The sequence below is a fragment of the Galleria mellonella genome, unplaced genomic scaffold, assembly GCF_026898425.1.
Source record: "Galleria mellonella isolate WM207_F2 unplaced genomic scaffold, CSIRO_AGI_GalMel_v1 utg40, whole genome shotgun sequence".
NCBI classification, from domain to species: domain Eukaryota; kingdom Metazoa; phylum Arthropoda; class Insecta; order Lepidoptera; family Pyralidae; genus Galleria; species Galleria mellonella.
In genome coordinates, this window is record NW_026442094.1 from 5,405,327 (window position 1) to 5,417,841 (window position 12,515).

The window sequence follows — 12,515 nt, forward strand, 5'->3', positions numbered from 1 at the left end:
TATGATAAATTTAATTTATGATGGTTCATAAAACAGTAATTTTGCGCAACTACCAAATTAAAATATTAGGTTAAGAGCTAAGTTTAGAGAAATTTCGCCTAAGAATCGAACTCAATTTAGCATTTGTCAATAGACTGTTTAAACTGTTTACGTAGGAAAGTGACAAAATATGGAAAAATCGATGTAGTAATGAACAGATGTAATGTACGTATTGATATATTTCTTATCGCAGTTTAAGCTGCAAAGATTAAACCACTTCGCGATAAGTTTATCAATATTTATATCATTGGGAAGTGTATAGAACCATCGAAATATCATCTTTATACCGTCGACTCAACAGAACTAGGATTGCTATGCATTGTTATGGGCCCAGTGATAATGGAGGTTTTTTTAATGAGTGATAATGGTAACCCCGCTTGTGCTGTCAGTTTACGCTGGTGGGGCACCAGTGAGGAATTTTAGATGAGAATGAAAGCAAGTTAGTTAGCTCATCGTGACGAATTCCATAAGGATTAACTAAGATGGCTTCCAGGGGAAAGTGCGTGGTTATTGATCTAATAGGATATATTTATTTATAGAACACATTACAAAAAAAAAATGTCTAGTACAAAAGGCTATTTTTATTATATTTATTGCTAGCAATGGAGCTGTTAGATTCCCATTCCTAACAATCCCATCGCCCGATAATGAAAGTGGAAACAGATATCAAAGTTAAAAAATATTGTCTTTTATTTATGTATAAATCCTAATTATTGTTAATGCAAACTACCAGTCCCATTGCTGACTATATACTTTATCAAGTCGAACTATCGAATCGAATCGAATCGAATCGAAAAGTCGAATACTATGTAGCGATTCTACAATCGCACCGTGTCATGGTAATGGGTCGTAGTGATTTATAGGTACGGGTCTTTACTATCCTTTAATGTGTAATTTAAAAACTGGTGCATGTTTCATTGTGACATATTATCTAGCTGGAAGCTGAGTGCAATCTCTAAGCTCATATACGTTAATAACCGGTCCACACGGCGAATGAACGTAAATATTATACGCAATTTATAGTCGCTGGCGATTAAAATCGTTGTAGTGCGAGTCCAGCATTAGATACTAACAAACAAGCGCTTCCGTGGGGAAGGGATTGTAAGTAATGCAGACTACCAGTTCCATTGCTAACAATATGTCCTTTCAGGTCGACCTCTACGTAGTCCCCCTGGAAACCATCGTGCTGATTTCCAGGGCTATTCATCACGATGGGCTAACTGATCTGCCTTTTTATCCTCATTTATCATCCCTCACTGATGCCCCGCCAGCGTATACCGCTAGCGCAGGTAAGGTTATCATTCCATTATCATCCATTAAAAAAAACAAGCGTTTCCAGACGCAATTTTTATTCTTGCCCACATTTGAATTGTTTTCCTCCAAAATACGAGTAGTACTATATCCTACAGTTTTTTTTTAAATAATCACAAATTTACACCCGTTTTTATTAATTTTTACCGCGTAATCATTTTGAGTGGCGATACTCTATAGAATATTATATGATTATACTGATATATATGGTTTACAAATTCTAAAATATTTTTTCTTTAAAAACTTATCTAACTTAAGCTCTAACTATTTTACAACTTATCCAACACCATTCTCCATAAGACAAATTGTTACCTAAAGTTCTGGCAAAATACCCAATCTGGCAACACTGTTGTAAATCATGTACTATATCATAAGCAAGCTGACAAGTTATTAACATATTGTTAAATCTATTAGGTATGGATTATCTAGTCGTGAATAAAATAGGCTAGTGTACAATATAAAAATGATTTATGCTGTCGTCAGTCAAGTAATAATAACTACTCATGTTTGGTGACGTTTATTACCTGGGTGTATAGCACTATTAAAATATTAATTTGGTAATGGACGCCATATTTATATTTTTATGTTGTAATTAAATAGGGTTGCCATCCTACTACACACAAAAATAAACACAAAAGTTTATAAGGATATATAAACAAGTTCGTAAGTATGTTATTCTTTGACGCAAAATCTACTGAACAAATTTAAATGAAATTTGGTACACTGGTTGGTTATATCCTAACGTAGTACATAGTATACATTATATATTGATACCGGCGGCGAAACCGTGAGATATAGCTAGTTTTCTAAATGAGTATATAAACTAGAAGGTATAAATAGAAATGAAATTAATACAAGAACAATACTGGAGTAAAATCTATTGATTAAAAAAGAACAATCGAAAGCCTGCCTATTGTTGTCTCTTTACATGGTTTCTTGAAATACTTTTTTTTGTGATTATAAGTATTTTATGTAATTGTATCATTCTTTGAGGGGAGCGACAAGGGGCTTTCATTCATTAATTCTGATGAATGAAATCAACTAAAATAGGTTCGGAATTAGCAGAGATATCTAGTACCATATCTAAAAAATCGTTGAATTAGGAACATTCCATTTTTAAATATCGCTTAAAACTATCAAGTTTATTCGAAATATAACTGCTAATTGAACACATAGACATAGAATGGAGTTAGACGACGCAATTGCACTATTTGATGAAAAGTATGAGTGTCACCACTAAACTACATTCCTTGATGTAACAAAAGTTATTTACTAGCACGTAACCCTTCCCGCACTAAAAGAACTATTAGGAACTCTCGTAGTAACTTCCAATCGAAGTTTAGCCGCATTCAATTTGGCTCTATTGAACCTAATTTAGGATAGAAAATTGACTTAAGTATTTTAGTACATAGTTCAAGAGACTTTGTACAAAAGTCGTTTGCTTGTGACAGAGGTCAAGCAAGCAGTCTAGTTTGCACGCTTGTATTTTAATTTGAAATGTAAAATATGGCAGTGCAATTATAGGGTAGGGACAAGGGCTTAACATATTAATTACTAGCAATGTCGTAAGACTTAATCACGTGAATGACTACATATCCTAAGTGCTACTCGTAAGTTAGGATATAACTTGTTCGTGTTTTAAAATTCATTGAAATCCGTTTAGTAGTTTTTGCGTAAAAGATTACCTAACATCCATGTACTTATCCATTCTTATAAATTTTTGTATTTATAATATTAGTAAAAATCGACTAAGGGAACTTAATAAAGACAACAGGAAAAAACTGGACATATATTGCTAAAGAAAGGGAAACAGGAAAAAAATGGTCTTTTCTAAAAGGAGGTCTTTACCTTTGGGGACCTTTAAAGTGGAGAAAAACGTACAATAATAATTATAAAGGGAACTTAATGATCGAGGGATAGACAGCAGCATCCTTTATAAAACATCACCAAAAGTCTAACTGCGGTTGCCAACCCACCTGTCAAGCATGGCAACTACTGGCAAAATCTTTTTTAGTCATATATCTGACATCAATAACTATTTAAATCCATATCTGTGGAAATAAATATAAGTATGCATGCATGTATCTTACCGAAGCTGACATAGAAAATAGCATATGCGAAGTCGACGCTGTGTGTAGCATTCCTGTATCGGATGCATTGGCTTTTATCCTCGTCATAATAAAGGCCGAGTCCGAAGACAGGAGCGCAGGTGAGTACCGCGGCCCAGAACCAAGACACCAGTAGCGCCATGCGTATCACGTAATACGTGACTTGCTGTAACAAAAAAAAAAGTTTAGAACATTGTTCTTTTTTTAAAAGTATAAAATTCCAGTGAGAGTTTTATACTTTTTGAACACAGTACAGTTCTTATAGTTGAGTCAGCTTAATACAATTTTAAGTATAATTCGAAAGTTTATACCTAATGGTGTCCCCTTTAGGTATACAGAGTGAGAGTACTTTTTTGCTAAAATGAAAATGGAATGGTATATCCTCTTGCACTATTAGTATACATTAGCAGGTGATAGGCTGCCCCAGCTGCAGCCTGCTGATTCCAGGCTCATAAGCGATATCGAACCCTTAAGTCTTAGGAGACATTTTGCCTTACTCTGCGTATTATACCACTTGTACTATGGATTCTGCTCAGAGGAATTGTTCAATATGATACCCACAGCCACTTTCTACCATCGTACGGCTCGCCATCGACAGGGAGTTCATCCTCATGTCCTACAGCCTCAATGGTCGCGTACTGCGCGGTTTCAGAGATGTTTCCTCCCACGAACACTCAGGTTGTGGAATGAGCTCCCTGCCGAGGTTTTCCTAAGAGACTACAGCGTGGGGTTCTTCAAAAAGGGGGGTAAAGAGGTTTCTTCAGGGTCGGCAACGCACGCGTAATACCTCTGGTATTGCAAGTGTTCATAGGCTACGGTAACCATTTACCATCAGGTGGACCGTATGCTTGTTTGCCACCTCAGTGGTATAAAAAAAAGCTCACATTACTTATTTACTTATTAATATACTTAGTCTTGTTTTTCGCATTTTCTTGTATTATTCTAATAGTCAATGCGACATTAGTTATATCTTAATCCACGCGAGCATAGTCACAGGTTATAATTATAAACAGTAGTAAATAAATTAACTATCATCAGTGACCTATTTTTCTGTTATTGTACAATCTCTATGCACACACCAAATCAACAGATTTTGCAATGTAAATAGTTGTGATACGTGCGTGCTAGGATCCACGTTCTTGTAAATCATTTTCTATGGATTGCATGGAAAGAGGTCACATCAAGAGCTGAGATGACGACCGTACGACGATTATGACATAGTCCTCTGACCCAAAAATAGCATAGGGTATTCCATATTACCAACAATCTACTGCATATATAAACGACTTAAATTTTTTTTTAATTCATTTGTATTTTTAATAGCTTTCACTCATTATTTCATATGCCTAGATTTCAGAAGTAGAAAAACCATAAAATGTATCATTTCTTGATATTGTATTATACACTAGATTTTAAGATAGACCTTCGGGAAGACAACTGTGAAAACCAATTGTGTGCGTGATGCCGCCCGAAGCAAATATACAAACAGACAGATAAAAAATTTCAAAAAATTGTTTTATTTTTTAAATATACAGATTGTCTAGTTACAATTTTATTATATTAATAAAATAAGTTAACATTTATTTCATTTATTTATTTATTTAGGTTTACCAACAATTGTTTCCACAAAATAATGTAAATATATATACAATTAAATTAATGTAAAATTTTTTATAGGCAAACACAGCATATAAACTATTAAACTGAGAAATATATATGATAAAATTTCCATAAGCAGATGAAACCAATCTGAATAAGTATATCCTGGTTTTAGATTAAAATTGATATAATTTTCCTATTATCATTGGTTTACAACTTTTGAACGGTATTATGTAAGGTAACAGTACAATATTAAACATAAAAAAATACAACAAAATCTCTTGTTTTGATCTAAAAACAAAACTATTAAACCGATTTTGATAAAATTTCTGTGAAACCAATCTATAAGTATATCCTTTTAGATAAAAATATAATTTTCCAAATTGGTTTACAACTAACGGTATTATGAGGTAACAAACATAAAAAAATACAACAGGCTCCTTTTTTTTTTAAGTCCCTTGGTAAAATCCGTCGTGTTTAGGCTCGAAACAACATATATGTGTTTATTTATACTCGTTATTTACGAGGATTACGTCTATAATTCCCTCTTTCCACGCTTGGTTGCCAACCGTAATGTAATGTGACACCTGAGGGGCCGTTTGTCAACCATTTTTATTCCTTAGTTGCCTAATTGTGTGCCCATACGATATACAGATACGTTATGTACATATAATAGTGACAGTGGCGTTTTCCATACCAAAGTCCATACGACAAATTTTCTATATAAGTTAATTACTGAATGTACTTCAGAACGGCTGTAAATAATAAAGTAAATATCAGGACAAGATTTGTATGAAAGAAAATGTTTGAAAAATGGTACTAAAAAGTAAAGTTTGGGTTAAAAATCTCCATTTAAAAAATGAGTGTTTAAGATAGAAGACAGTAGAGTCCTTAAAAAATTAAATTGAAAGATTTCGACTCGTTTTCTTCATTAGTATATATGTGCAAAGCCGAGGCAAGTAACTATTTATAAAAAAATAAATAAATAATAAATAATATTACATAAGAAATATCTCAAACATGCAGGAAATGAGCAGCTACGTTTAATTTGGCAGCGGAAGTGCTTCCGTGGTATAGTTAAACAAACTCTAGTCCTAGATATAATTTGGTATGTGTACACAGAATACACGTGAGTCGATTTTATTGTTTGCAAATAATGCTTACTCATTGTTTATTAGATAATTTAATATATAATATTAGAAGAATGATATAACAAATGAGCGACCACTACCCGCAATAAGATTTTAGTGTTGTTTTAAGAGGCACGCTGCTGTCTATCCCTCGACCAATAAGTTCCACCAGTTACCTTTTATGGGTAAAGTAAGTTTATATTACGTTTTAATTCATTAATATTTATTTATTTAGGTTCACCAACAATTCTTTCCATAAGATAGTGTAAATATTTATACAATGATGGAACTTTTTTTTTTACAGCACAGGGGGCAAACGAGCATGCGGCTCACCTGATGGTAAGTGACTACCGCCGCCCATGGTCACCCACAACATCAACGGCATTGCAGGTGAGCTGCCGGCCTTTTAAAAAGGAATATGCTCTTTTCTTGAAGGTTATGTTGTCGTATCGGTTCGGAAATACTGCTGCTGGAAGTTAATTCCAAAGAACGGTTGTGCGAACTAAGTGTAAAATTTGTTATAGTCAAACACAGTATGTATTGATACTTATTATTAGTATGGAGAGAAACAACTATTATTGAATGCTTAACAACCAAAGCCACCATATCTATAAGCAGATCCAGCAACACGACTCATTTTATACATTTATAGACATTACGTACAAAAGCATTTGGAGTATCAAAATTAATATCGACCTGGTCACTGCAGCTATTTATAAATTTACAAAACCTTACAATTTAACATCACCAAGACAAGACTAGTCCGTACTCTGATTTTCTCGATATTTTTGTATGGAGTCGAGTCATGGACAATAAGAGCAAAGGAGCGAAAAAAGATTGATGCTCTCGAGATGTGGTGCTGGCGAAAGATGCTGAGAATTCCCTGGACAGCAAAGCGCACGAATATATCTATCCTGACGCGACTCCGCATAAAAGATAGGCTCTCGACAGTCTGCTATCGGAGGATTCTTGGATACTTCGGTCATGTTGCTCGACGACAGTCCGACAATCTGGACAAACTAATAGTTGTAGGCAAGATAGAGGGAAAAAGACCACGCGGACGATCGCCTAATCGATGGTCGGACCAAGTAACCGCCGTTACGGGACTGTCAATGGCAGCTACCCTGCGAGAAGCTGAAGACCGTGCAAAATGGAATAACATCATAAGAGAGGCAACAGACACCTTTCAAGGACATGACCTTCAGTAATGAAGAGGACGAAGAGAGAGAGAGAGACAATTGAACAATTACTACCTAGAACAGTTCTTAAAATATAAAATAATAATCTCGCGAGGATACATTAATTGAAATAATTAACATATTTCTTACAACGATAACAAGTTACAAACCTTTTGAAACTGGAGACGCAATTAAAAGTTACAACAGAAGACTGACTAACGGCGAGTCGCGTTTCTCTAATAATCTACACTAATATTATAAAGAGGAAAGATTCGTATTTTTGTGTGTATGTTTGTAAAGAATATGCTCAAAAACTACTTTGCCGATTTCAAAAATTCTTTTAACATTCGAAAGCTACATTCACCTTGAGTAACATAGGCTAGAAATGATTAGGAATCCTTACTAAACCTTTAGTAATGTAACTCAAGGTGTTAAAATGTTAAAAAAAAAAATGTTAAAAAATATCTTTCGTCGCGTGCGCTGCGGATTCTATTGGTGATTGAACAAAAGTATGTTCTATAATATTAAAGAAAATATCAATTACTACAAAAAACTTCGCGATACTATATGCCCAACTATTATTGTTATGTCACAAATAACCACTTTTTAAAATGTCGTAAAAATGTCCACCCGTGCGAAGTCGGAACGAGCCGTTAGTTTAAAATAAATTCAGGTTTAACCTAAGGTTTTCGAGCTAGCTATCTATTTCTGGTAGGGTGTATAAAATGTCTTTGAATTTTTCTATTACCTTTTATATACATTATATTAATTAAAGTAATGTAGTCTTTGAAACCACTGTTAATAAATAATAGGGTTGAAAAAAATATATTTATTTTCTTAGTAAAAATAACGTACTTACCAAATTAAAAAAAATAAAATAAAAAAGTAACAATCCGTATCTGTGTTAACGTCTGTTTGTATATACACTTTATATTGTGTATTGCCATTGGTATGCCTTGGTTGTTGTATGGGATGTTCTTTTTTCGAAAATTTTAATACCTGTTTTTTTTTTGTTTTTGATAATAAATGATTCTAGGAAAAAAAGTATTTTTGAGACCCTATTAATTAATACTAGCACCAGTTTTAATGTATGTGTTACGTTAATTAACATATTATGTATATGAGAGTTGTGTACAGTACGATTTTAAATGGATGCTCAGAACTTGTACTATATTAAACTATACTATATTAAAGTCCTACTGAGGCAGAAGGAACCGTTAGTACGTCGTCCTTTTGGAAACTTCTATGGTTAATTCCTAGTGAATTTGCCAAGATGGGTAAACTGAATTAACTGGATGTCATCTATCATTACACATACTAGTGTGTGTGGGGGGGGGGGGAGGTAGTGTAGTACTAATTCTGCCAGCAAATACCGATAGCGCGAAATGTAGGAGAGTATAAACATGGATATAATAAAAACAGATGTAAATTGGACACTAAAAAATAGCACTGGAAATAGAGACAAATATGCGCTCATTTCTAACTGGCTGGTGTTGTTTATAGAAGAACGTGCTGTAATTTTCTGATGATCAGCAGTTCTGAGAATCTTTTAAATTGTTCTTTAGAATGACTTATTTTTAGTATATTTGTTACTTATTTATTACGTAGTAATTTATATTAAGTATTCCTGGAAAATTCGCAATATCTACCTTTGTCACAAGAAAATCCTGGAGGTTTTTAATTTTTTAAAAACAGTTTTTGATATTTTTTATTATTATTATTATTTTAGCTGTTAAATGTCCACTGCTTGACCAAGCCTTCCCTATAAGGCGAGTTTTGCCAGTAGTTGCCTCGCTTGGCAAGCAGGTTGGCAACTGCAGTTAGGCTTTTAGAAATGTTTTAAGAGGGACGCTGTTGCCTAATCTTAGCCCTCCCTTAGTCGTCTCTTATGATACCCACGGGAAAGGAACGGATGGCCCATTTTTGCCGGGGCACACATGGTGAATTTTTTTTTTTCTGATTATTGATAAAATTTTGATGAGAATTGTCGATGATCCCAGGCTTGCAAGCGGTATCGAACCCTTAAGTCTTAGGAAACATTTTGCCTCACTCTGCGTGTTCTACCGCTTGTACAACGGATTGTGTTCAGAGGAATTATTCAATATGATGCCTACGGCCACTTTCTATCATCGTACAGCTCGCCATCGACAGGGAGTTCACTCTCATACCCTACAGTCTAAATGGTCGCGTACAACGCGGTTTCAGAGATATTTTCTCCCACGAATACTTAGGTTATGGAATGAGCTCTCTACCGAGGTTTTCCCAAGAGACTACAGCATGGGGTTTTTCAAAAGGAGGGTAAAGAAGTTTCTTCAGGGTCGGCAACGCACGCGTAATACCTCTGGTATTGTAGGCGTTCATAGGCTACGGTAATCGCTTACCATCAGGTGGGCTGTATGCTTGTTTGCCACTTCAGTGGTATAAAAAAAAAGATGGCGAAATACGACTTTACGACGACGGAACTATACGAGAGATTTTTCTTTAAAAGAATTTAAATAAACTAATACGGTTGAAGAGTACTTTCTTTCGTTAACCTTTGATCCCACATACGAGTATGCGAAACTAATTTCGTTTGATCAGCGATGTTCGGGTTCAAGGAACTTACGTGTTTGTCAGATCATAACTAAATCGACACAAGTGGTTAATAATAGACGAACAAATAGACAGGAATCAAAATAGTAATACTGTTTACCATAAGTGGAGTAATGTCTACATATACATACCTATGTGATGTTTTTTTTTTAATTAATGATAATGGAATGGTAACTCTGCCTACGCTATCGGTATACGCTGGCGAGGCATCAGTGAGGGATGATAGGTGACGATGAAAGCAGGTCAGTTACCCCATCGTGACGAATTCCACTAGAATTAACCACGACGGTTTCCAAGGAAACTGTGGAGCTGGACCTGACAGGGTGTATTGCTAGCAATGGGTCAATTAGATCCCATTACTAAAAACCCAGCCGCTCATGAATAAAGATTACGAATTGGTCCCGAAACTGAGAGATGATAGATGAAAATGAAAAGACAAGCCATTTAGCCCAGTGTGATGAACACACTTGGAATTCAGAACGATGGTTACCAAGGGGGGGGGGAGGGGCACGTGGAGGTCAACCTGACAGAGTATATAGTTAGCAATGGGACTACTACGCATTACTAATAATCTCTTCTCGCCTATTCAAAACTAGGGATGTCACGTGGAATATTTAACCTATGTGATGTTATTACTGCTTCAATAAGAACCAAATATTGGTACTATGTATTCAAAATCTTATCTGATTTCGTGACCTATTGAGTGATTAGATGTAGTAAGAGGCGACCAAGGAAAGTTATTGGTCGAGGGATCGGCCACAGCGTCTCTCTTAAAACATGCATCACCAATGCCTAACTGTCAAGCAACAACTGGCGAAAACCCTACTTATGGGGGAGGTTTATGTTCAGCGATTTTCAAAATAACATTCTAAATATCTTATATCTTTAACTGTCTGTAATAACAAACTTTCGAAACTGAGGAAATGTAATAAATTTCACAGCCTGCAGCATCATATCACGGAATAGATAGCTTGACATTTAATTTCGCTTTGAATTTTCCTCGTACGGCGTTCTTACAGCTCTTTTTGTTTTGTGGACCATACGGTAGGACTAGTTGGACTAGTATACCAACATGATTATAAGACAAATGCAGTATTTAAGCGTTGCATAGTATGAATTAAAAATAAATCCTTAATAATATTATAAATGTGAAATCAGTTTGTTTGTTACCTTACAGCGACTTAACGGCTTAAGCAATTATTATATTTCGTTTTTTTTTTGATGGGTGAAAATGGAATGGTAATTCCGCCTACGTTAACGGGATACGCTGGCGGAGCACCAGTGAAGGGTGATAGATGAGAATGAAAACAGACCAGTTAATCCAACATGATGAATTAAAAATTAAATAATAGTTTTCAGGGGGAACCGCAAGGAGGTTACTGATTGGGTATAAGCAATATTACATTTTCTTCATTACTTACAAAATCAGAAGGAGAGGGTTAGTCATAAGTTAATAGTAGGGACAGAAGAAAAGACTTTTCCAGTCGTTCATTTTGTAATATATAACAAAATATAGTAGGAAACGATATATAGGAATAGATAGATAGATAAATAATTTATTTACATTACTTACAGCACACAAACAACAATAGACATAAATGGACAGTGAAAAAAGATACATGTACAAAAAATTAAAAACAAAAACAAAATGCATAAAATTAGTAACATTTTTTCCCTTCATGCGTGTGCCACAGTAACACAAAATGATCACATCTCAGCTTATTGCTTTGCCTTAAAAAGAGCAAAACACTAATATTCTGTTGTGGCCAAAAGTGAGGTGCAAAATTCGACTGAAAAAAAATAATAAAAAAAAGAAATATAGATAAAATACATTGTGCGTGTTCGTTATATAACTTTATGATAATCCTTGAAATCACAGTGATATGGATAAAATTGACGTTTGGCTAAAAGTTAAAATTGTATGGATTGTTAATAGCGTGCACAGGCCTTTATGTTTAAAATACCAAGTCATAATTTTACACAAAAGCTTTGTTGCTATCCGCTGTTGTAGTATGACAGTGTCACCAGAATTAATCCGGCACAAGAGGTAAATAAAACCTAGTTTTCTTGCGGTTAATGTCTGATTATAGAGTCTCGGGGTAACGGCTTATCGTGCCTTGCAAAGTGCGAAGAAGCTCATATTAAGCACACAATATCTAATTGTTTAGGTCTACTTATAGAAATGATGTTTTCGGTAAATAATCTAATAGCCTACGAATGATAGACATATTATTTACTGTTCGTATCTGATACCTAATGATCCTAAACGAATTGTCAAGAATGGATTAAAGGTTTTCAATTTATAGCAATTTCTGCGTGACAATAATAGCATTATTCAAACAGCTATTTTCATAAAAGTAAGTCAGTAAAACATATTTCCTATCAAAAACATAAAATGTAAAAAAATTGCCAAGTTCGCAGCGCAGTTCTTCTACTACAAAATGTTGTGAGATCTCATGTAAAATCAAATCAATTTAATTTTTAGTGATCATATCAATATTAGTGGCCGTATGGTCTCGGCATACAATAGGCTACACCTTCCTTTGTTGTGGGTGTCG

General features: G+C 34.6%; 1 protein-coding gene across 1 annotated transcript in view; it reads right to left on the reverse strand.

Moving 5' to 3' along the window:
• Window positions 1-12,515, reverse strand: part of LOC113520329 (prostaglandin E2 receptor EP2 subtype) — a 57,280-nt gene that overhangs the window by 17,115 nt on the left and 27,650 nt on the right. The window contains exon 4 of the mRNA XM_026905635.3: window positions 3,441-3,624. Coding sequence (XP_026761436.1) covers window positions 3,441-3,624 — 184 coding nt within the window. The remainder of the gene's footprint in view (window positions 1-3,440; window positions 3,625-12,515) is intronic.